The sequence below is a fragment of the Oncorhynchus mykiss genome, chromosome 13, assembly GCF_057628025.1.
Source record: "Oncorhynchus mykiss isolate SJ-2025 chromosome 13, ASM5762802v1, whole genome shotgun sequence".
Classification (NCBI taxonomy): domain Eukaryota; kingdom Metazoa; phylum Chordata; class Actinopteri; order Salmoniformes; family Salmonidae; genus Oncorhynchus; species Oncorhynchus mykiss.
This window is the reverse complement of record NC_143034.1, coordinates 11568982-11594420: the sequence shown is the minus strand read 5'-3', so window position 1 is coordinate 11594420 and position 25439 is coordinate 11568982. Positions and strand designations below refer to the sequence as shown.

Here is a 25439-nt window from a genome sequence, read left to right as displayed (position 1 = left end):
AAAGAAAGAAGAAGAAGAGAGATGATACAGAAAGCAGTGGAGCGTCTAGTAAAGAAAGAAGAAGAAGAGAGATGATACAGAAAGCAGTGGAGCGTCTAGTAAAGAAAGAAGAAGAAGAGAGATGATACAGAAAGCAGTGGAGCGTCTAGTAAAGAAAGAAGAAGAAGAGAGATGATACAGAAAGCAGTGGAGCTTCTAGTAAAGAAAGAAGAAGAAGAGAGATGATACAGAAAGCAGTGGAGCTTCTAGTAAAGAAAGAAGAAGAAGAGAGATGATACAGAAAGCAGTGGAGCTTCTAGTAAAGAAAGAAGAAGAAGAGAGATGATACAGAAAGCAGTGGAGCTTCTAGTAAAGAAAGCATAAAGAGGGCCGAGGTATGAAGCAAGAGCAGTGATGTGTTGGAGTGGAAAGTGGTGATGGTGTTAGATGAGACCACAGGGCCTCACTTACACCTTATCTGACTAACTAATGCTGAAAAATAGATTGAGTTGTAGAGAATCAAAGGACCATGAATGTAATAATAAATCGGTAGTCACCACTACAGAAAATCCAGTCAGAACAAGGATGAGATGGATGTCAAAGGCTTTGAAGGTTTTCCTGGGAAATGTACGTATAGGATTCCTTAGTTTCAATGTTAGAGAATTGGTCCCATATGCACTGCAGTGTTTTAAATACCAAAGAATAGGACATGTAGCTGCTCAGTGTAAAGAAAAGATGTGCCAAGTGTGGAGAAGAACATGATGACGGTGGATGTGGAAGCAATGTGAAGGTTAAGTGCTGTAATTGTGGGGGAGAACACAGTGGATGCCAGGTACAGAGAGAGGATAGAGAGGCTCAGAGATACAGGATCAGTCATGATGTATCATATGCAGAGGCTGTAAAACAGATTGGTAGAACTACAGTGAGGACTGGTGGAGCTGACATGGATGTATCTGTAGTAAGTAGACCTACTGTCAGACTGATGGAGCTGACATGGATGTACCTGTAGTAAGTAGACCTACTGTCAGACTGATGGAGCTGACATGGATGTATCTGTAGTAAGTGGACCTACTGTCAGACTGATGGAGCTGACATGGATGTATCTGTAGTAAGTGGACCTACTGTCTGTCGGGTCTTGTGTTTCTGCTGGTCCTGGCATGGTTTGGAGGTCTGTTCAGAAATATTGTGCTCATAAATGGACACTTTCATAATGAATAAAGTTGACTTCATAGTTTTTATTAATACGACTCTGGATGTGGAAAGCAGAAATGACAGGTTGAAGGTTATTGTGAAGATGGAAAAATATATATTGGTGGTAACAAACCGTTGTTGACATGCTGAACAATCCTAAAGCAGGAGTTTTAAAGATAAAGCTTAATAGGGTTGGGGGGAGGGTGTGGTGGAAGTTAAGGATTTATTTGGTTTTGAATTGTTTATTCGTGGTAGTACAGAATTGGTCAGATATTGATTGTATCCAGGACAGGAGTTGGCGGCTCTTTAAACGTTTGTTTGCGGAGCGCCATGAAGAAGAAGAAAACGTCGCCAACAACACAACGTCAATACCGGAAATACGACACGAACAAAGAGGAGATCAACACGAGACTCAGTCGTATTGATTGTGCTGTGGACAAACTACGCGGTGAGTTGATGCCTATTCCGCAGCTAGTTAGCTAGATTAATTGATCAAACCACTTTGTATGCGTTGTTCGTTGGCAACCTTGAACTTTAAGAAGTTTTTGGAACAGATTCCTGTTGGAACGTTCCACAGTAGAACGTTGAACCAGTAACCGGAAGGTTGCTATATCGAATCCCCGACCTGATAAGGTAAAAATCTGTCGTTCTGCCCCTGAACAAGGCAGTTAACCCGCTGTTCCTAGGCCGTCGTTGTAAATAAGAATGTGTATTTAACTGACTTGCATAGTTAAATAAAGGTAATTTAAAAAATATAAATTCATTTTCGTAGGAAATACTACAATCTTTACTGGTCTCTCTATCTAATTTACACACACACATAGTAGATTGCAGTGTTTGCAGAGAATATCTACTATATATGATCTACTATATGTTCCTTGCTCAAATTGACTTTAGACATGGCCCATAATCTTCCTAGAACCCAAGGTAAGAGAAGGAGATGGTCCTACAGATGTAGGATCTTAATTTGATCACTCATTTGTTGCAAAGAATTTGACTACACAGCAGGAAATGCAAACTTGTAATGTTTTGGAGTTTAAAGTTCTCTGAAGTTTGTATTTTCCACTTGATTTGCCCTAATAAAAAATGTATCAACCCCTAAAAAACTGTCAGTTAATTATAATACACAATGTGCTACCAAGGGGCGCAGCGGTCTAAGGCACTGCATCTCAGTGCTAGAGGCGTCACTACAGTCCCTGGTTCGGTTTCCAGGCTGTATCACAACCGGCCGTAATTGGAGTCCAATAGGGCTGCGTACAATTGGTCCAGCGTCGTCGGGGTGGGGCGTCATTGTAAATAGGAATTTGTTCTTAACTTATTTGCCTAGTTGAATGAAAAATAGTTCACATTTCCTGTTGCTGCAGGATTATTTTCCTGCTAAAGCAAACATGGCTCAAATTAAGATCCTACATCTGTATGTAATACAAAGACCACTTCAAACCAGTAACTAACAACATTTGATGTTTACACTATTTTTGTGCAGATTCTTCTCTCCTCCTGGAACCAAATGATCCCTTTGTTGGACAGGCTTGTCATCATCGACTAATGGGACAATGGAAGAAGAGAGCCAGGACTGTGTCAGAGTGTCTGACAGCTCAGCTGAGGCCATGGAGGAGTTAAGCATCACAGGATGTAGAGTAGTGGACCAGAGCCTGTGTACTACTGATCCTCCCATGGTAAGACCCTCACTGGAAAGAAATACAAGTTGACTATGTTTCTATTACATTTCTCTTCATAATCTTTCAAATCTATTGTTTTTCAATTTTAGAGGTCTCTTGAAAACTTTGAAGCTGAAATCTACGATCATGAGGGCAAGGGAGCATACAGGTAACTCAGTATTATTTACCTGTTTTCTCATGAATAGTTTGTAAGGACAATGCCTCATTTTTCAAGTCATATTCAGGGAATGTAATTAAAATGTCATTCTTCACCATTGTTTCCTTTAGGTTCCAGTGCCCCGGTGCAGGTCAGTTCCAGTGCAGTATAACAGGCCTGGTGTTCAGGATGGAGGGAGAAGGAGAGGTGCTCTATAGGACAGTCCACTGGGACATGAGGCTTCTATCCCAGAGTGGAAAGAGGCCTGCAGGACCCCTGTTCAACATCGACTGTCCTCAGAAGTCTGTCTGTCAACTTCACCTCCCACACTGTCAGATTCATTCTGGTGAGTATTTTCATGAGTGAAAGATGTTCAACTGCCCTGAACAAGATTGTAAATTAATTTGTTCATTGCCTCATGTGTCATTGCTGTTGTAGTACATCAGAGAAAGCTCAATGTTCTCTTTTGAGAGATTCTCAATTGCACAAAAGTCTGCCTAGAAAGAGTAGTAATAATTACTAATTATGATGATAATAATAAAATGCAGATTGCCTTCTGCAGAAGAGGGTGCTCAGGCCTATCCTCCCGGGGAAGAGGATGCTCAGGTCTATCCTCCTGCAGAAGAGGATGCTCAGGCCTATCCTCCCGGGGAATAGTTATGAAATCAGCCCTTTGAAACAGCTGCTTTCTTATAAGAGAAAATGCGTACCTTTAAAAACAATATGTTACTTCTCCATTTATCTATGAAACATCCAGCACAACTAACTACATGTGATTTGGGATTCCACCCCTGTAAATTTAATTTGCCTGATGACTCGCTAGTGGAGAAGGAGTCTCATTTCATACAAGCGCATTTATTTCCACATTCCTTCTTCAATTACCTTTGACCTTTTTCAGAAGGAGGTGAGGAGAGGATGCGAGGAATTGAGGAAATCCAATTGAGTTTCTGTTTCTTTCCTAGATGGTGGATGTGACTTCCTGTCTGTAGCCCATGTGACTGATGACAACGTGGAGTTTCTCCCCCCCCATGAGACAACAGACACGCATGTCATAATAAACATCACTGGATCCTCTGCTTATGGTGATGTCACAGATGATGATGCTCCCATCTCTCCTATCCAGGGGCTTTTGTTGTTGTTCTACCAACCGTTTCTCTCTGAAGAGCGGTCCATCCTGAATGTGTTGTTGCTTCCCAGAAATGTTGTGATCAGGGAGGTAAGCATAACTAAGATTTCAAATCCCACTTCTATCTGTCAGGAATTCCATCAGGCTGGCAGTGTCAAACAACATAGAAAAATAACATTCTCTCTGTGCCACAAGAATGCATGTTCATATACTTGTTGACACCAAACCAGAATCAAGTATTAATAATTCTGACAAAGGGCTTGAGTTTGCACCACATGTGTATTTGATTGAAGCAACATTTCTGTCCATTGTTGATTCTCAAGGTGCAGGAGGAGAGGAAGAGGAGGAATGGAGACAAAGAAACCTTCATTGAAACAAATCCTCACTGCAATCTAACCCCGAAGAAAGCATACATCCTCCACAGATATTACAGATGGATATAGGATCAGCCCAACAGTAATTCATATCTATAAGTCATAAAGAGATTACAACTTTAGATTTTTCTCTGTGACCTCAGTATCTTCACACTTGATGTAAGATCGTAGATTCTGACTCTGGCTTTTTGTGTTCTAGACAGCAGAATTTCTGGATTTCCAGTCCTATGAAAACTACTTCCCCACATTTCAGTTGTTCTTGCTGACTGTTGTTAAAGAGTTTGATCTCCTTCTGAAAGAAAATGGCAGCACTGAAAATCAATGGGAGAGACGTGTCTGGCTTCCAGGTAACAAATGTTGAGCTAAACTCAAATGAACTCTGACATGTGGTGGAGGTGGAAGTAGCATTAGGAATAGAACTACAGGTGTTGCTGTTATTGTTTCAGCATAATTCATTCTCAAGTCTTCTATGATGATGATGAAATGTTCTCATCAGGTCTTCTAGTTCTATTAGTCTCCTCCCTGATGGCCACCTCATCACAAACAATGATAATATGAGGAAATCCCATTTGAAAAAAACAAGTTCTTCTAATGGTTCTGTGTTGTAAAATGTATTATGTGTACACCTGCAGCTCCTGTCCAGTTCCAACCCCACGGGCCTGTGGCACCAGTACCAGCAGCTCCTGTCCAGTTCCAACCCCATGGGCCTGTGGCACCAGTACCAGCAGCTCCTGTCCAGTTCCAACCTCATGGGCCTGTGGCATCAGTACCAGCAGCTCCTGTCCAGTTCCAACCTCATGGGCCTGTGGCACCAGTACCAGCAGCTCCTGTCCAGTTCCAACCCCACGGGCCTGTGGCACCAGTACCAGCAGCTCCTGTCCAGTTCCAACCTCATGGGCCTGTGGCACCAGTACCAGCAGCTCCTGTCCAGTTCCAACCCCACGGGCCTGTGGCACCAGTACCAGCAGCTCCTGTCCAGTTCCAACCTCATGGGCCTGTGGCACCAGTACCAGCAGCTCCTGTCCAGTTCCAACCCCATGGGCCTGTGGCACCAGTACCAGCAGCTCCTGTCCAGGTCCAGCCTCATAGGCCTGCAGCTCCTACTGCTGCTGTTCGTCCATCTGTCCGTGAAGATCAACCAGACTTGAGATGATCAAATCAGTGGCTTCCAAATACAAATGTAATGAAGTCTTTATCTGTGATTTAAATGAATGATAATGTGGAAAATAAATTTCTCATGAGCTTAGTTCAACTGCCTTTCCCCATTAGAGGCCAAAATAAACTTGTTTTACTGAATTCTTTGTAAACAATGGAATTGTTTAAATAAACTCTAAGCCTCAAAACAACCATCATGTTGATATCATGGATGGTCAGTCCTCTATGAATTAGAGTTAACGTGGTTGGTTACTTTTTGAACCACAGGTTGACCCTTGATATGCCAAATTCAGTAATGGTCAGATACGGTAGATATTTGTATATCTTTGTGTGTAGGAAAGAGCTTGCTAGTAAGCGTTTCTCTGCATCCTTTACACCCGATGTATCCTATGCATGTGACGAATAAAAGTTATATTTCATTGTATTTATAGTAGGCTTCACTGCATTAGTCGAGCTGGAAATTACCAGGGCCCTCACAATTCCATATCATCACGATACTTAAGATGCCCAAACCATATGTATTGCGATTCTCATGACTATACTGAACAAAAATATAAACGCAATATGTAAAGTGTTGGTCCCATTTTGTCACGAACCGGCTCGTAGCCCGTGACAATGCAGAGATCAAGGAATAACAAATACAGTGCCTTGCGAAAGTATTCGGCCCCCTTGAACTTTGCGACCTTTTGCCACATTTCAGGCTTCAAACATAAAGATATAAAACTGTATTTTTTGTGAAGAATCAACAACAAGTGGGACACAATCATGAAGTGGAACGACATTTATTGGATATTTCAAACTTTTTTAACAAATCAAAAACTGAAAAATTGGGCGTGCAAAATTATTCAGCCCCCTTAAGTTAATACTTTGTAGCGCCACCTTTTGCTGCGATTACAGCTGTAAGTCGCTTGGGGTATGTCTCTATCAGTTTTGCACATCGAGAGACTGAAATTCTGGCAAGAGCAGTGTTGGTGTTTCTTTTAAAATGACAAATGGCATGAACTGTTCTTTTTGACTTCATATTCTTAAAGTTAAATTTAAATGTATCTATTATCCTTTCATAAATGGAAAACTATAACTGTAAAAACAAGTAAGAGAATACCAAGTTACCGGTATGTTCCATTGTCCTCCTGATCATAGTCCTCTGGTTCAAAGTCCTCAGGAAACCTCTAAAAACAATATATACTGAACAAATCTGTTATTATAAACTGGGTGGTTTGAGCCCTGAATGCTGATTGGCTGACAGCCGTGGTATGACAAAACATTTATTTTTACTTCTCTAATTATGTTGGTTTTTACAGTTATAGTTTTCCATTTATGAAAGGATAATAGATACATTTAAATGTAACTTATTTAACTTTAAGAATATGAAGTCTTAAAGAACAGTTCAAGCCATTTGTCATTTTAAAAGAAACACCAACACTGCTCTTGCCAGAATCCAGAAAAACAGCTGGACTCAATCAGATCCACCTTAACTCCTGATAACCAACAACTGCATAGCAGCTTCATCGTTTTGATTTAGATGATGTCAGAGGTAAAACCATTAGATGCACTGAGTGACATTAGTAATAATCCCATACAGCCTTGTTACAAGTTGGAACAGTGGAACATGTTGTAATATACACCTTGATTAGGATGATACAGGTGTGGTTTTGTGACAATGACAAGAGCAGCTGCTCAGCGATTTGAACTCCAATACGGTTCCACCTCCGACGTATCACCTAAATAAAACCAATGATCTGCCGTGCAGGTGTCAGGTAGCCTGGGTTAGTGCTGGATCTGATTGAATCAAAGACTTCAAGAGGAAGTTAATGTTGTTCAACGCCAATAAAACCAATGATCTGCCGTGCAGGTGTCAGGTAGCCTGGGTTAGTGCTGGAACTGACTGAATCAAAGACTTCAAGAGGAAGTTAATGTTGTTCAACTGACACTGTCTTATGTTTGTCCATTTTTTGATCCAGACCAAAAAGTTTGATAATGATAAAGACTACGAAAACTACACCACAACGTTTGCGGTATTCTTACCTGCCAAAGTTCGAAAAGCTGAACTGACATTGAGGAAGAAGAAGAATATAGCCTGGTCCATATTAGACCTACTGTCCAGTCTATTTGTGAATCTTGAACATCCGTGGAAGGGTTTCTACAGATATCAAGGTAACAGTTCAGATAAAACAGTCCATGTTTTGTACAGCACTAATCAGTGTAATGTAAACTCCTAACTCCCAAGGAGAGACAGGCCTACCGCTGGGCAGAGGGGCATAATTAATGACTGAGATTATTACTGATGTCCTGTATTGTAAAGCACTAATCAGTGTAATGTAAACTCCTAACTCCCAAGGAGAGACAGGCCTACCGCTGGGCAGAGGAGCATAATTAATGACTGAGATTATTACTGATGTCCTGTATTGTAAGATCAATACAACTGAATTATACATTTTTCTGATATATATATATTTTTCTGATATAAGTTGATCACACTTTTAAAATGTGTAATATATACACTTGAGGTTATAGACCCTTTTTCTCCTCTCTCTGTCCAAGCCCCTGTCCCTGCAGCCACTCCTGCCAAACCCCCTACTTTCCCAGGACGAGACTTCATTCCAAAACACAGGATTGCTCTAGAAACTCGCCTGGGACTGTTACAGCCCATATTCCTGCGTCTCCAGGATCGTGGGGTTCTGATTGACGAGGAGAGGGAGGAGGTGGTCAGTAAATCCACCAAGACCCTACAGAACCAAACCCTGCTGGACATGGTGGTAAAGAAGGGGGCTCGTGCCCAGGAACACTTCTACCAGGTCCTGAAGGAAGTAGATCCCTGCCTGGTTGAAGACCTGGAAGAGCAGACAGTCTGAGAGGGAACCATGGATACAACAGCATCAGGATATATATCACCACAATACTAATACATGCTTTGAAAGAGACAGTCAGACTGAGAGGTCCCCATGGATACAACAGCATCAGGATATATATCACCACAATACTAATACATGCTTTGAAAGAGACAGTCAGACTGAGAGGTCCCCATGGATACAACAGCATCAGGATATATAATATCACAATACTAATACATGCTCTGAAAGAGACAGACAGACTGAGAGGTAACCATGGATACAACCTCAGAAGATATCAAAACATTTATCAGAGACAGAGAGCAGCACTTCGAGGAGCTACTGTCTACCAGACAACCTACCTGTGTTACTCTGGTACACTGGCTACAGACTACAAGATGATTGAATTTCTATCTGTAACATGGTGAATGTTGAATCATCTTGGACAGGTCTCAGACAACATGTGAGACTTAACATCTACCAGACAACTGACTTGTACTGGACAGCTCTACTGGCTGAACACCAGATATATCTCTGTTTAGATATAGTGTATATGTTTATATAACGGTTAAGAGCATCTTTTAAAATGAATGACATTATTTTCCAACAATAGGGACTAGTCTCCTTTTGTGATTGATCAGGAGAAATAGGAGCAACTCTTGAGATAAGGAATGTGTCCTTTATGTTTGACTTCTCTGCCATTACAGACTTAATCAGGCTGAATCTCTGGGACTCATTTCACTCTCAGGGAAAGATGTCATATTGTGTAGTGTTTAAATATCTGTTATAGTGTTTTGTAATTGCATTAATCTATTTAATCTCCCTCAATTCAATTGAGATGACAAATACTGTGTATCAGCAGTAGGGGGAAACAGCCCCACTGTCCGCCCCACCAGTTGTTTTTGTTGCCTAGCAACAGAGCGTCGCGTAGCATGCTAAAAATCATTAAAGTGAATATTGTGCTCCTCTATTGTGCATAAAAGGACGTTCAAGGGGAAAACAGTGTTGTTGTTTACAGCTTGTTTGTAATATTGCAAATGGACGTGGCTGTTTAACCATTAAAGATTCCAGCTTTAATCAGCCTGAATGTCAGGGACTCATTTCACTCAGGGAAATATGTACTGTAGTGTATAACAGACTTGTGGTCAATTCAGAATTGAATTTAGAATGGCTCATAAATTCAATTCATGAATTTGAATTAATAAGCAGGATACCGAATTGCAATTCAAGGAAATAGAGTTGAATTCAGTAATATTCAAATGCCTATTCGATTCTATAGTTGTAGTCTATACAAATATACATCTTGTAAATAAAATACCAAACATGTTATATACATGCATATAAAATATTGATGAAACAATTGATTTTCAGGACAAACTCTTCAAATGAATGAAAACAAGGAAAACGAAACCTGTAGTTATATTTCATTAATCACTTAAATGTTGTTCAATATGGGGGAAATACATTTCCCACAATGCATTAGTCTAATGCACAAATTTACCCTAAAGCCTTCAAGACAAAGCCAAACAAATGAAATGGTTGGTGGAAATATAATGGTCTATTCTAAGTACTAATGTTAATAGAGTATATGAACATTGTTTCCAGAGAAAAGTGATACTTTGGTTTCTGGAAGTGTGACCTGTCAGATTCAATTAAACTCATGTTCTGTGACTGAGTGAAATGTATTTGAATTACACTGAATTAAATGATACTTCCACGTTTTTTGGCCTGGTGGTAGATCGGTCAACATGCCCCTGAGCAGGGTATTGACCCTGGATGCTTCTGTGTGTCGCTCTGAATGGGAATCTGTTGGACTGTAGTTATTGAGCAGGGTATTGACCCTGGATGTGTCATGTACTGTCATGTTGTGTCTTGTTTCTGTCCTTTCCCTTCACCCTGTCTCCCTCTGCTGGTCGTTGTTAGGTTACCTTTTCTCCCCCTCTTTCCCCCAGCTGTGCCTTGTCTCCTCCTAACTACCTCGTCACCCCTTTTCCCACCTGTTCCCTTTTTCCCTCTGATTAGTCCTCTATATCTCTCTCTGTTTCTGCTCCTGTCTTTGTCGGATTCTTGTTTGTGTTACTCATGCCTGAACCAGACTATCGTCGTGTTTGCTGCAACCTTGTCCTGTCCTGTCGGAATCTGCCTGTCCATCTGAGCCTACGTGTGTTTCGTCATTAAAGTAACTCTGTTTTGTTAATTCGCTTTTGGGTCCTCATTCACGCACCATAACAGAAGAATCCGACCAAGAATGGACCCAGCGACTTCGGATCCTCTCCACTCTGCCGTCGAGATCCAGGGAGCGATGCTAGGCAGACACGAGCAGGAATTGTCTGCTGCTCGACATGCCGTTGAGACCCTGGCCACCCAAGTCTCCAACCTCACAGAACAGGTTCACCATCTCCGCCTCGATCCACCGGCCACTTCCAGGGCTTTCGAATCTCCGGAGCCCAGAATCAATAACCCGCCGTGTTACTCTGGGGAGCCCACTGAATGCCGCTCGTTCCTCACCCAGTGTGATATTGTGTTTTCTCTCCAGCCCAACACTTACTCCAGGAGCACTGCTCGTGTCGCCTACGTCATATCTCTCCTTACTGGACGGGCTCGTGAGTGGGGCACGGCAATCTGGGAGGCAAGGGCTGAGTGTACTAACCAGTATCAGGACTTTAAGGAGGAGATGATACGGGTTTTTGATCGATCTGTTTTTGGGGAGGAGGCTTCCAGGGCACTGTCTTCCCTATGTCAGGGTAATCGATCCATAACAGACTACTCTATTGAGTTTCGCACTCTTGCTGCCTCCAGTGGCTGGAACGAGCCGGCTTTGCTCGCTCGTTTTCTGGAGGGTCTCCGCGCAGAGGTAAAGGATGAGATTCTCTCCCGGGAGGTTCCTTCCAGCGTGGATTCCTTGATTGAACTCGCTATTCGCATTGAGCGACGGGTTGATCTTCGTCACCGAGCTCGTGGAAAGGAGCTCGCGTTCTCCGTTGCCCCCCTCTCCGCATCACTACCATCTTCCTCTGCCGGCTCGGGTGCTGAGCCTATGCAGCTGGGAGGTATCCGCATCTCGACTAAGGAGAGGGAACGGAGAATCACCAACCGCCTCTGTCTCTATTGCGGTTCTGCTGGTCATTTTGTCACTTCATGTCCAGTAAAAGCCAGAGCTCATCAGTAAGCGGAGGGCTACTGGTGAGCGCTACTACTCCTGTCTCTCCTTCAAGATCCTGCACTACCTTGTCGGTCCATCTACGCTGGACCGGTTCGTCAGCTTCCTGCAGTGCCTTAATAGACTCTGGGGCGGAGGGCTGTTTTATGGACGAGACCTGGGCTCGGGAACATGACATTCCTCTCAGACAGTTAAGGGAGTCCACGGCCTTGTTCGCCCTGGATGGTAGTCCTCTCCCCAGGATTCAGCGTGAGACGCTACCTTTAACCCTCACTGTTTCTGGTAATCATAGCGAAACCATTTCTTTTTTAATTTTTCGTTCACCTTTTACACCTGTTGTTTTGGGCCATCCCTGGCTAGTTTGTCATAATCCTTCCATTAATTGGTCTAGTAATTCTATCCTCTCCTGGAACGTCTCTTGTCATGTGAAATGTTTAATGTCTGCTATCCCTCCTGTTTCCTCTGTCTCTTCTTCACAGGAGGAGCCTGGTGATTTGACAGGGGTGCCGGAGGAATATCACGATCTGCGCACGGTGTTCAGTCGGTCCAGGGCCACCTCTCTTCCTCCACACCGGTCGTATGATTGTAGTATTGATCTCCTTCCGGGAACCACTCCCCCCCGGGGTAGACTATACTCTCTGTCGGCTCCCGAACGTAAGGCTCTCGAAGATTATTTGTCTGTAGCTCTTGCCGCCGGTACCATAGTCCCCTCCTCCTCTCCCGCCGGAGCGGGGGTTTTTTTTGTTAAGAAGAAGGACGGGTCCCTGCGCCCCTGCATAGATTATCGAGGGCTGAATGACATAACAGTGAAGAATCGTTATCCGCTTCCTCTTATGTCTTCAGCCTTCGAGATCCTGCAGGGAGCCAGGTTTTTCACTAAGTTGGACCTTCGTAACGCTTACCATCTCGTGCGCATCAGGGAGGGGGACGAGTGGAAGACGGCGTTTAACACTCCGTTAGGGCACTTTGAATACCGGGTTCTTCCTTTCGGCCTCGCTAACGCTCCAGCTGTCTTTCAGGCATTAGTCAATGATGTCCTGAGAGACATGCTGAACATCTTTGTTTTCGTTTACCTTGACGATATCCTGATTTTTTCACCGTCACTCCAGATTCATGTTCAGCACGTTCGACGTGTCCTCCAGCGCCTTTTAGAGAATTGTCTTTTTGTGAAGGCTGAGAAGTGCTCTTTTCATGCCTCCTCCGTCACATTTCTCGGTTCTGTTATTTCCGCTGAAGGCATTAAGATGGATCCCGCTAAGGTCCAAGCTGTCATTGATTGGCCCGTCCCTAAGTCACGCGTCGAGTTGCAGCGCTTTCTCGGCTTCGCGAACTTCTATCGTCGTTTCATCCGTAATTTCGGTCAGGTGGCAGCCCCTCTCACAGCCCTTACTTCTGTCAAGACGTGCTTTAAGTGGTCCGTTTCCGCCCAGGGAGCTTTTGATCTCCTCAAGAATCGTTTTACATCCGCACCTATCCTTGTTACACCTGACGTCTCTAGACAGTTCATTGTCGAGGTTGACGCGTCAGAGGTGGGCGTGGGAGCCATTCTTTCTCAGCGCTCCTTCTCTGACGACAAGGTCCACCCTTGCGCGTATTTTTCTCATCGCCTGTCGCCGTCGGAACGTAACTATGATGTGGGAAACCGCGAACTGCTCGCCATCCGCTTAGCCCTAGGCGAATGGCGACAGTGGTTGGAGGGGGCGACCGTTCCTTTTGTCGTTTGGACTGACCATAGGAACCTTGAGTACATCCGTTCTGCCAAACGACTTAATGCGCGTCAGGCGCGCTGGGCGCTGTTTTTCGCTCGTTTCGAGTTCGTGATTTCTTATCGTCCGGGCTCTAAGAACACCAAGCCTGATGCTTTATCTCGTCTCTTCAGTTCTTCAGTAGCCTCCACTGACCCCGAGGGGATTCTCCCTGAGGGGCGTGTTGTCGGGTTGACTGTCTGGGGAATTGAGAGGCAGGTAAAGCAAGCACTCACTCAAACTCCGTCGCCGCGCGCTTGTCCCAGGAACCTTCTTTTCGTTCCCGTTCCTACTCGTCTGGCCGTTCTTCAGTGGGCTCACTCTGCCAAGTTAGCCGGCCACCCTGGCGTTCGGGGTACGCTTGCTTCCATTCGCCAGCGCTTTTGGTGGCCCACCCGGGAGCATGACACGCGTCGCTTCGTGGCTGCTTGTTCGGTCTGCGCGCAGACTAAGTCCGGTAACTCTCCTCCTGCCGGCCGTCTCAGGCCGCTTCCCATTCCCTCTCGACCGTGGTCTCACATCGCCTTAGATTTTGTCACCGGACTGCCTTCGTCAGCGGGGAAGACTGTTATTCTTACGGTTGTCGACAGGTTCTCTAAGGCGGCTCATTTTATTCCCCTTGCTAAGCTTCCTTCTGCTAAAGAGACGGCACAAATCATCATCGAGAATGTTTTCAGAATTCATGGCCTTCCGTCAGACGTCGTTTCGGACAGAGGTCCGCAATTCACGTCTCAATTTTGGAGGGAGTTTTGCCGTTTGATTGGGGCTTCTGTCAGTCTCTCTTCCGGCTTTCACCCCCAGTCTAACGGTCAAGCAGAACGGGCCAATCAGACTATTGGTCGCATCTTACGCAGTCTTTCTTTTCGCAACCCTGCGTCTTGGTCAGAACAGCTCCCCTGGGCAGAATACGCCCACAACTCGCTTCCTTCGTCTGCGACCGGGCTATCTCCTTTTCAGAGTAGCCTCGGGTACCAGCCTCCGCTGTTCTCATCTCAGTTCGCCGAGTCCAGCGTCCCCTCCGCTCAGGCTTTTGTCCAACGTTGCGAGCGCACCTGGAAGAGGGTCAGGTCTGCACTTTGCCGTTATAGGGCGCAGACTGTGAGGGCTGCTAATAAGCGTAGAACTAAGAGTCCTAGATATTGTCGCGGTCAGAGAGTTTGGCTCTCCACTCAGAACCTTCCCCTTAAGACCACTTCTCGCAAGTTGACCCCGCGGTTCATTGGTCCGTTCCGTATTTCTCGGATCATTAATCCTGTCGCAGTTCGACTTCTTCTTCCGCGATATCTTCGTCGCGTCCACCCGGTCTTCCATGTCTCCTGTGTCAAGCCCGTTCTTCGCGCCCCCGCTCGTCTTCCCCCCCCCCCCCCCATCCTTGTCGAGGGCGCACCCATCTACAGGGTCCGTAGGATTTTGGACATGCGTCCTCGGGGCCGTGGTCATCAGTACCTAGTAGATTGGGAGGGGTACGGTCCTGAGGAGAGGAGTTGGGTTCCCTCTCGGGACGTGCTGGACCGTGCGCTGATCGATGATTTCCTCCGTTGCCGCCAGGTTTCCTCCTCGAGTGCGCCAGGAGGCGCTCGGTGAGTGGGGGGGTACTGTCATGTACTGTCATGTTGTGTCTTGTTTCTGTCCTTTCCCTTCACCCTGTCTCCCTCTGCTGGTCGTTGTTAGGTTACCTTTTCTCCCCCTCTTTCCCCCAGCTGTGCCTTGTCTCCTCCTAACTACCTCGTCACCCCTTTTCCCACCTGTTCCCTTTTTCCCTCTGATTAGTCCTCTATATCTCTCTCTGTTTCTGCTCCTGTCTTTGTCGGATTCTTGTTTGTGTTACTCATGCCTGAACCAGACTATCGTCGTGTTTGCTGCAACCTTGTCCTGTCCTGTCGGAATCTGCCTGTCCATCTGAGCCTACGTGTGTTTCGTCATTAAAGTAACTCTGTTTTGTTAATTCGCTTTTGGGTCCTCATTCACGCACCATAACAGGATGCTTCTGTGTGTGGCTCTGAATGGGAATCTGTTGGACTGTAGTTATTGAGCAGCTTCACATATTGTACGTTTCAAATATTCAATAAATAAAATTACACTTCCTGTCACTCATTCAGATTCTACATCCTGTGGTGTGGCCAATTTAAATTTAATCTCATGGGTGGAATGGGAGTCAATTCCCAAATTCTTTATTGAGCACAAACCTGGTGTATAAAATATCTGATATCATATTAGGAAATCAGTCAATTGATATGAATTATTTAGGCTCTAATTTATGGATTTCACTATTGGGCAGGGGCGCAGCCATGGGTGGGCATAGGCCTACCCACTGGGGAGCCATGTCCAGCCAATCAGAATGAGTTTTTCCCTACAAAAAGGCTTGATTACAGACAAAAATGCTCATCAGTTTCCTCAGCTGTCCGGATGGCTGGTCTCAGACGATGAAACCGGATGTGGAGGCCCTGGGCTGGTGTGGTTACACTTCGTCAGCGATTGTGAGGCCGGTTGGATGTACTGCCAGATTCTCTAAAACGACGTTGGAGTTTGTTTCTCGGCCATAAGCTATTATAAAATTCTCTGGCAACAGCTCTGTTGGACATTCCTGCGGTCAGCAGACCACTTGCACGCACCCACAAAACTTGACATCTGTAATGTGTGTCAAAACTGCACATTTTAGAGTAGCCTTTTGTCCCCAGCACAAGGTGCACCTGTGTAATGATGCTGTTTAATCAGCTTCTTGATAAGCCAAACCTGTCACATGGATGGATTACCTTGTCAAACGAGAAATGCTCACTAACAGGGACGTAAACAAATGTGTGCATATAATTTGAGAAATAAGCTTCTATGTTGTGTGATGTTCTTTTGTTTTAGCTCATGAAACATGTTACCAACATTTTCCATGTTGCATTTATATTTTTGTCGCAATACATATCGTATCGGCACCGAAGTATTGTATTGTGAGGTCCCTGGAAATTCCCAGCTCTACTAAATCACAGATTGCTCCTTTAAGATACTTTTCATTAAATGTTTATTTGGAAGCCGCTGATTTGATTATCTCAAGTCTGGTTAATCTTCACGGACAGATGGACGGACAACAGCAGTAGGAGCTGCAGGCCCATGAGGCTGGACCTGGGTGGGGCCTGCTGGTACTGGTGCCACAGGCCCATGAGGTTGGACCTGGGTGGGGCCTGCTGGTACTGGTGCCACAGGCCCATGAGGCTGGACCTGGGCGGGGCCTGCTGGTACTGGTTGGATGTATCTGTAGTAAGTGAACCTACTGTCAAACTGATGGAGCTGAGATGGATGTATCTGTAGTAAGTGGACCTACTGTCAGACTGATGGAGCTGACATGGCTGTATCTGTAGTAAGTGGACCTACTGTCAGACTGATGGAGCTGACATGGATGTATCTGTAGTAAGTGGACCTACTGTCAGACTGATGGAGCTGACATGGATGTTCCTGTAGTAAGTAGACCTACTGTCAGACTGATGGAGCTGACATGGATGCATCTGTAGTAAGTGAACCTGCTGTCGGGTCTTGTGTTTCTGCTGGTCCTGGCTTGGTTTGGAGGTCTGTTCAGAAATATTGTGCTCATAAATGGACACTTTGATTAAAATTATTATTATTTTTTACCTTTATTTAACTAGGCAAGTCAGTTTTAAGAACAAATTCTTATTTTCAATGACGGCCTAGGAACAGTGGGTTAACTGCCTGTTCAGGGGCAGAACGACAGACTTGCCAGCTCGGGGGGATTGAACTAGTCCACCACTCTAACCACTAGGCTACCCTGCCGCCCCATAATGAATAAAGTTGGCTTCATAGTTTTTATCAATACGACTCTGGATGTGGAAAGCAGAAATGACAGGTTGAAGGTTATTGTGAAGATGGAAAAATACATATTGGTGGTAACAAACGGTTCCTAGAACCCAAGGTAAGAGTGAAGGAGATGGTCCTACAGATGTAGGATCTTAATTTGATCACTCATTTGTTGCAAATAATTTTACTACACAGCAGGAAATGCAAACTTGTAATGTATTGGAGTTTAAAGTTCTCTGAAGTTTGTATTTTCCACTTGATTTGCCCTAATAAAAAATGTATCAACCCCTAAAAAACTGTCAGTTAATTATAATACACAATGTGCTACCAAGGGGCGCAGCGGTCTAAGGCACTGCATCTCAGTGCTAGAGGCGTCACTACAGTCCCTGGTTTGATTTCCAGGCTGTATCACAACCGGCTGTAATTGGAGTCCAATAGGGCTGCGTACAATTGGCACATCGTCGTCAAGGTAGGGAGTCATTGTAAATAGGCATTTGTAGGAACTTATTTGCCTAGTTAAATGAAAAATAGTTAACATTTCCTGTTGCTGCAGGATTATTTTCCTGCTGAAGCAAACATGGCTCAAATTAAGATCCTACATCTGTATTTAATACAAAGACGACTTCAAACCAGTAACTAACACCATTTGATGTTTACACTATTTTTTGTGCAGATTCTCCTCTCCTCCTGGATCCCAATGATCCCATTGTTGGACAGGCCTTCACCTTGCCATCATCGACTAATGGGACAATGGAAGAAGAGAGCCAGGACTGTGTCAGAGTGTCTGACAGCTCAGCTGAGGCCATGGAGGAGTTAAGCGTCACAGAATGTAGAGTAGTGGACCAGAGCCTGTGTACTACTGATCCTCCCATGGTAAGACCCTCACTGGAAAGAAATACAAGTTGACTATGTTTCTATTACATTTCTCTACATAATCTTTAAAATCTATTGTTTTTCCATTTTAGAGGTCTCTTGAAAACTTTGAACCAGAAATCTACGATCATGAGGGCAAGGGAGCATACAGGTAACTCAGTATTATTTTACTTGTTTTCTCATGAATAGTTTAAGGACAATGCCTCATTTTTCAAGTCATATTCAGGGAATGTAATTAAAATGTCATTCTTCACCATTGTTTCCTCTAGGTTCCAGTGCCCCAGTGCAGGTCTGTTCCAGTGCAGTATAACAGGCCTGGTGTTCAGGATGGAGGGAGAGGGAGAGGTGCTCTATAGGACAGTCCACTGGGACACGAGGCTTCTAGCCAAGAGTGGCAAGAGGCCTGCAGGACCTCTGTTCATGTTTACATGCCTTAAGGGGTCTGTCTGTCAACTACACCTTCCACACTGTGAGATTCATTCTGGTAAGTAATACATTTCCAGGGAGGTTATAGCCTATGTATTCTTAATCACCATCAGTAGCATCACTACTCCACTACTGGGTTGTCATCGTCATCTGAACAGAAGACTAATGTTCTCTTTCTCACCTAGAGGGTGGATGTGACTTCCTGTCTGTAGCCCATGTGACTGATGATGACAGTATGGAGTTTCTCCATCACCATGAGGCAACAGAATCTCACGTCATATTAAACATCACTGGATTCGGCAAATATGGCATCACCAAGGAACAGGAAGCTCCTGTCTCTCCTATCTGTGCTCTGGTGCTACTATTTTTACCAACTCCCAGATGATAATAATGAGTCCACCCTAAATGTGTTGTTGCTGCCCAGAAATGTTGACATTGAAGAGGTAAGTAGATCAGAGTTGTCAAACTCCTCTTTGGTTGGAATTCTATCAAATTTGCACTGTTGAACTCACCTTTTGCCACAGAACAATATTTTTGGGGTGTAATGTAATTGTAAATGGTGAATCCAGACCATTACATCAAGATGATCCCCTCAAGATCCGAGGGCGACATTTGGGCTTCCATGTTTCAGGTACTGCTACTAAATCATGACAGTGTGTTCCAAACCATTTCCAATCCTCTCAAGGTGTGTAAGACCAGGAGGACAAGGACTGGAGACAGAGAAATATACATGGAAATAAATCCTAACTGTAGACTAACCCGGGACCAAGGATACACCCTCTCCACCGATCTAACAGATGAACATCACATAGATCCAAAGGTAGTCTAATAAATATGAGCTAAGACTTAAATCATTTTTGTGATGCTACCTTGATAACATATAGAAATCACATACAATTCTGTTTGGCTTGATACTTGTGCTTTTTTTTCTCTCCAGGAAGCAGAGTTTGTGGATTATGATTCCTATACCAACTACATGCCGACATTTCAGTTGCGTTTAAAAACAGTTGTTGAAGAAGTGTATCTTCTTCTGGAAGAACATGGCGGTCCTGAAAATGAACGTGTATGGGACCGCCTTGTTTCACTACCAGGTAACTGAAACTCAGAGAGAGTAGGAGTTACAATAGAACTAGTTGTAATAGTAGCATTTTACATTGACATTTTACATTACATTAGTAACAGTCATTGTAGTAGTAGTAGTGATAACAGTAGTAGTAGTGATAACAGTAGTAGTAGTGATATTAGTAGTAGTAGTGATAACAGTAGTAGTAGTGATATTAGTAGTAGTAGTGATAACAGTAGTAGTAGTAGTGATTGCAGTAGTAGTAGTAATAGTAGTAGTAGTAGTCATATCGTTGTTGTTGATTCAATTTAGATGAATTATGATACATCGTTATTTTACTACATAGAACAACACCTTCTCTTTCTCATCCACAGTCTCCCCAACAGAAGTTCCCTCTTCAGGTAACGGTTCTCATCAAACCTTCTACTTGTCTTAGTCTCATCACCGATGGTTTCCTCATCATAAACAATGATACTATGAGGAAATCACATGTGAAGAACTCTAATTATCCTTGTGGTTCTGTGTTGTTAAATGAATGATGGTGTATAGAGTCTTTCATTGGATCTTGCCTGCAGTGTAGCCTAGCTCACTTTAAATACTATATACCCACTTTTGGGTTAACAGCATGGACCAGGGGGTGGGTTAACAGCATGGACCAGGGGGTGGGTTAACAGCATGGACCAGGGGGTGGGTTAACAGCGTGGACCAGGGGGTGGGTTAACAGCGTGGACCAGGGGGTGGGTTAACAGCATGGACCGGGTGGTGGGTTAACAGCATGGACCAGGGGGTGGGTTAACAGCATGGACCAGGGGGTGGGTTAACAGCATGGACCAGGGGGTGGGTTAACAGCATGGACCAGGGGGTGGGTTAACAGCATGGACCAGGGGGTGGGTTAACAGCATGGACCAGGGGGTGGGTTAACAGCATGGACCAGGGGGTGGGTTAACAGCATGGACCAGGGGGTGGGTTAACAGCGTGGACCAGGGGGTGGGTTAACAGCGTGGACCAGGGGGTGGGTTAACAGCATGGACCGGGTGGTGGGTTAACAGCATGGACCAGGGGGTGGGTTAACAGCATGGACCAGGGGGTGGGTTAACAGCATGGACCAGGGGGTGGGTTAACAGCATGGACCAGGGGGTGGGTTAACAGCATGGACCAGGGGGTGGGTTAACAGCATGGACCAGGGGGTGGGTTAACAGCGTGGACCAGGGGGTGGGTTAACAGCGTGGACCAGGGGGTGGGTTAACAGCATGGACCGGGTGGTGGGTTAACAGCATGGACCAGGGGGTGGGTTAACAGCGTGGACCAGGGGGTGGGTTAACAGCGCGGACCAGGGGGTGGGTTAACAGCGCGGACCAGGGGGTGGGTTAACAGCGTGGGCCAGGGGATGGGTTAACAGCGTGGGCCAGGGGGTGGGTTAACAGCGCGGGCCAGGGGGTGGGTTAACAGCGCGGGCCAGGGGGTGGGTTAACAGCGCGGGCCAGGGGGTGGGTTAACAACGCGGACCGGGTGGTGGGTTAACAGCGCGGACCGGGTGGTGGGTTAACAGCGCGGACCGGGTGGTGGGTTAACAGCGCGGACCGGGTGGTGGGTTAACAGCGCGGGCCGGGGGGTGGGTAAACAGCGCGGGCCGGGGGGTGGGTAAACAGCGCGGGTCGGGGGGGGGTCTGTTAACAACGCGGGTCCGGGGGGGGTCTGTTAACAACGCGGGTCGGGGGGGGGGGTCTGTTAACAACGCGGGTCGGGGGGGTCTGTTAACAACGCGGGTCGGGGGGGGTCTGTTAACAACGCGGGTCGGGGGGGGTCTGTTAACAACGCGGGTCGGGGGGGGGTCTGTTAACAGCGCGGGTCGGGGGGGGGGGTCTGTTAACAGCGCGGGTCGGGGGGGGGGTCTGTTAACAGCGCGGACCGGGGGGGGTCTGTTAACAGCGCGGACCGGGGTGGTCTGTTAACAGCGCGGACCGGGTGGTGGGTTAACAGCGCGGACCGGGTGGTGGGTAAACAGCGCGGACCGGGTGGTGGGTTAACAGCGCGGACCGGGTGGTGGGTAAAAAGCGCGGACCGGGTGGTGGGTAAACAGCGCGGGCCGGGTGGTGGGTAAACAGCGTGGGCCGGGTGGTGGGTAAACAGCGCGGGCCGGGTGGTGGGTAAACAGCGCGGGCCGGGGGGTGGGTAAACAGCGCGGACCAGGGGGTCTGTTAACAACGTGGGTCGGGGGGGTCTGTTAACAACGTGGGTCGGGTGGTGGGTTAACAGCATGGACCGGGGGGTGTGTAAGCAACATTTTGTTTAAGAGTTTGATATTCTTCTGATAGAACAGGGCAGTAATGAATGGGAGAGATGTCTCTGCCTTCTAGGTAATTGATATTTAGAGCTAAACTCAAATGAACTCTGACATGTGGTGTAGGAAGAAGTAGCATTAGGAATAGAAGTAGAACTACAGGTGTTGCTGTTATTGAATTATGATGAAGACCTGATGAGAACCTCTGGTGATGATGATATATGTTCTCATCAAGTCTTCTAGTTCTATTAGTCTCCTCCCTGATGGCCACCTCATCACAAACAATGATAATATGAGGAAATCCCATTTGAAAAAAAAACTAAAATTCTCCTAATGGTTCTGTGTTGTAAAATGTATTATGTGTACACCTGCAGCTCCTGTCCAGGTCCAACCCCACGGGCCTGTGGCATCAGTACCAGCAGCTCCTGTCAGGGTCCAGCCTCATAGGCCTGCAGCTCCTACTGCTGTTGTCCGTCCATCTGTCCGTGAAGATTAACCAGACCTGAGATGATCAAATCAGTGGCTTCCATATAGAAATGTAGTGAAAAGTGTTTATCTAAAGCAGGAGCAATCTGAGATTTAAATGGATGATAATGAGAAATATTATTTCATAGATTTTTCATTGATTATTGAAGAATATAACTTATGTGCCTCATGAGCTTAGTTCAACTGCCATTCCCCATCAGAGGCCAAAATATAACCTTGTTTTAATCAATTGTTTGTAAACAATGGAATTGTAAAAAAAAAATATTAAAAAAGAATAAACACTAAGCCTCAGCATGAACTATCATGTGGATATTATGGATGGTCAGTCCTTGTATCCATAGCTCTATGAGTTAGAGAGTTGTTAAAGTGGTTTGTTATTTTTTTGAACCGCAAATTGACCCTTGATATTATGCCACATTCATTAATGGTCAGATAAGGGAACTATTTGTATATCTTTGTGTGTAGGAAAGAACATGCTAGTAAGTGTTTCGCTATATCCTTTACACCCGCTGTATCCTATGCGTGTATTTAATAAAAGTTATATTTCATTGTATTTATAGTAGGCTACACTGCATTAGTTGGGCTGGGAATTACCAGGGACCTCACAATACAATATTATAACGATACTTACAGTGCATTCGGAAAGTATTCAGACCCCTTCCCTTTTTCTACATTTTGTTACGTTACAGCCTCATTCTAAAATGCATACACAATTATAATAATCCTCAATCTCCACACAATACCCCATAATGACAAAGTGAAAACAGGTTTTTAGACATTTAGCAAATGTATTAAAAAAATTTTTTTTTTTAAATACAATTTTTAAATAAGTATTCAGACACTTTGCTATGAGACTAGAAATTGATCTCAGGTGCATCCTTTTTCCATTGATCATCCTTGAGATGTTTCTACAACTCGATTGGAGTCCACCTGTGATAAATGTAATTGACTGGACATTTGGAAAGGCACACACCTGTCTATATAATGTTCCACAGTTGACAGCGCATGTCAGAGCAAAAACCAAGACAAGAGGTGGAAGGAGCTGTCCGTAGAGCTCAGAGACAGTATGGTGTCGAGGCACAGATCTGGGGAAGGTCAAAGCTGTCATCAAGGCAAAGGATACTTTGAAGAATCTCAAATATAAATATATTTGGATTAGTTTAACACTTTTTTTGGATACTACATGATTCCATATGTGTTATTTCATAGTTTTGATGTCTTCACTATTATTCTACAATGTAGAAAATAGTAAAATAAAGAAAAGCCCTTGAATGAGTAGGTGTGTCCAAACTGTGGACTGGTACTGTATACAGTACATATACAGTGGGGAGAACAAGTATTTGACACACTGCTGATTTTGCAGGTTTTCCTACTTATAAAGCATGTAGAGGTCTGTAATTTGTATCATAGGTACACTTCAACTGTGAAAGACGGAATCTAAAACAAAAATCCAGAAAATGTATTGCATGATATAAGTATTTGACCCCCCCCCCCCCCCCCCCCCCCCCCCCCAGAGAGTGAAAGTAATTAAGAGCTTTTCAAATGCAAATCATGGACTGTTCACAAAATACATCACTGTGACTGTAATATGTGGTTGTCTTATTTACCTCAGTTAAAATGCTCTGGTCTCACTCTGTTTGATAACTAAATAACTCAAATGTAAAATGTAAATGAAGGATGTATTATCTTAAATTAGATATGCTAGCTATCTGCAACATTATGAACGTTTGCGAACTAGTAAGTATTTTTTAATCCTAATATCTGTAATGTATGTTACCTCAGTTGAAATGCTCTGGATGTCACTCTGGATAATAGCGTCTGCTAAACAACTGAAAATGTCCAATGTAAATGAAGGATGTATTGTCATAAACGAGAGGCTATCGAGCTGCAACATTATGAATGTTTAAAGACATGCTTCGGTACTTTGGGAACTAGTTAGTATTTCTTAAACCTCCCGCTTTGGGCTGGGTGTGTCAACGTGTGAAATGCCTGCTTTGAAAGCCACTGTTTTCTGGAAGCTGTGTTGTGCCATTTTCCATACATTTCCCCCCCCCCCCCCCCCCCCCACGTGGGCCAACCTCTAGCAATTTGAGTTCCAGACAATGAGATTCAGCCTCACCATTTGACTGACAACTAGCAAGAATCACACACAGCAGAGAGAGAGAGAGAGAGAGAGAGAGTAATGACGTGGTGAACATATCTGCACATATGAGGTATTATGACAGTTTTGAGGACCACTTTTGGCCCTGGGGCCTACTTTCAGAACTACTGGCTGAAAAGTATGCAGAAGTACCGGAGAATCCCTTTAACCGTCTTGAATTAGCTTCATGTCTCAGGTGAAGTCACTGCTCACTTTGCTTTTTAATGGTTGAATAAGATGAGAGAGAAAAAAAAGAAAGAACCCGCGCACTGCTCTTGATAGTATCACTGCTCTTGATAGTATCACTGCTCTTGATAGTATCACTGCTCTTGATAGTATCACTGCTCTTGATAGTATCACTGCTCTTGGTAGTATCACTGCTCTGGCTAGTATCACTGCTCTTGATAGTATCACTGCTCTTGATAGTATCACTGCTCTTGATAGTATCACTGCTCTTGATAGTATCACTGCTCTTGATAGTATCACTGCTCTTGATAGCATCACTGCTCTTGATAGTATCACTGCTCTTGATAGTATCACTGCTCTTTAGTAAGCTTTACATTTCGGCCTCACGGCCTTCCTCAGAGCTTTAAGGGAGATATGTTTTGTGTATAGGAGCTTGCATTTCACTGTGCCATTTACACCCGCTGTATTCTGTGCATGTGATTAATAAACGTTTGATTTGATTTATAGTAGACTACACTGGTATATAAAGGTATTTGTATATATTTTTAATATTTCCACGTCATTATCCCTACACAAACACATTTATCTGATCCATTCATTAATTAACAAAATATTTCATTGAATTAAGAAAAACTGTTATTAGGAGATTATTGTGGTCACAGGTCACAAAGTGCAGTCACCATCATCATCATATTGGACTGACTTATTTTAGTCTAAACCTGACTGATGCATTGAGAACAAACATTTACAACAGTAATTATTTCTCAGGAAACGATATTCAGTCTTTGGAGAAGACTGTTTAAAACCTTAGCT

General features: G+C 44.5%; 2 protein-coding genes and 1 long non-coding RNA gene across 5 annotated transcripts; all 3 read left to right on the top strand.

The window, feature by feature from the left end:
• Positions 1–1412: 1412 nt before the first annotated feature.
• On the top strand, positions 1413–22859 carry LOC110512963 (uncharacterized). 3 transcript variants are annotated; one of them, XM_090195167.1, is made up of 9 exons: positions 1413–1618; positions 17845–18044; positions 18137–18195; positions 18314–18528; positions 18656–18913; positions 19156–19290; positions 19408–19561; positions 19908–19934; positions 22189–22859. In XM_090195167.1, the coding sequence occupies exons 1-5, from the start codon at positions 1501–1503 to the stop codon at positions 18853–18855; spliced, it is 792 nt and encodes a 263-aa protein (XP_090051293.1). In that variant the 5' UTR covers positions 1413–1500; the 3' UTR covers positions 18856–18913; positions 19156–19290; positions 19408–19561; positions 19908–19934; positions 22189–22859. The 3 variants fall into 3 exon arrangements, with proteins under 3 accessions (XP_090051293.1, XP_090051295.1, XP_090051296.1); XM_090195169.1 differs by having other exon boundaries at positions 19102–19290; XM_090195170.1 differs by lacking the exon at positions 1413–1618 and adding an exon at positions 1706–1803 and having other exon boundaries at positions 17889–18044; positions 18656–19290.
• LOC110513590 (nacht, lrr and pyd domains-containing protein 1b-like) lies at positions 4435–5673 on the top strand. The gene is made up of 3 exons (XM_090195176.1): positions 4435–4567; positions 4685–4832; positions 5118–5673. Exons 2-3 carry the CDS (start codon positions 4788–4790, stop codon positions 5631–5633), a joined length of 561 nt encoding a protein of 186 aa, XP_090051302.1. The 5' UTR covers positions 4435–4567; positions 4685–4787; the 3' UTR covers positions 5634–5673.
• Positions 7076–9548, top strand: LOC110485388 (uncharacterized). Its single transcript, XR_016485633.1, has 2 exons — positions 7076–7794; positions 8182–9548. It is a non-coding gene; the product is annotated as an uncharacterized LOC110485388 (long non-coding RNA).
• Positions 22860–25439: the final 2580 nt, after the last annotated feature.

Bases quoted from the DNA above. Each gene is read 5' to 3' on its own strand.
- LOC110512963 (XM_090195167.1), top strand. From the start codon at position 1,501: ATGAAGAAGAAGAAAACGTCGCCAACAACACAACGTCAATACCGGAAA. The intron at 1,619-17,844 runs GTGAGTTGATGC...TTTTTTGTGCAG, and splicing joins TGCTGTGGACAAACTACGCG to ATTCTCCTCTCCTCCTGGAT. The intron at 18,529-18,655 runs GTAAGTAATACA...TTTCTCACCTAG, and splicing joins ACACTGTGAGATTCATTCTG to AGGGTGGATGTGACTTCCTG.
- LOC110513590 (XM_090195176.1), top strand. From the start codon at position 4,788: ATGGCAGCACTGAAAATCAATGGGAGAGACGTGTCTGGCTTCCAG. The intron at 4,833-5,117 runs GTAACAAATGTT...GTACACCTGCAG, and splicing joins GAGACGTGTCTGGCTTCCAG to CTCCTGTCCAGTTCCAACCC.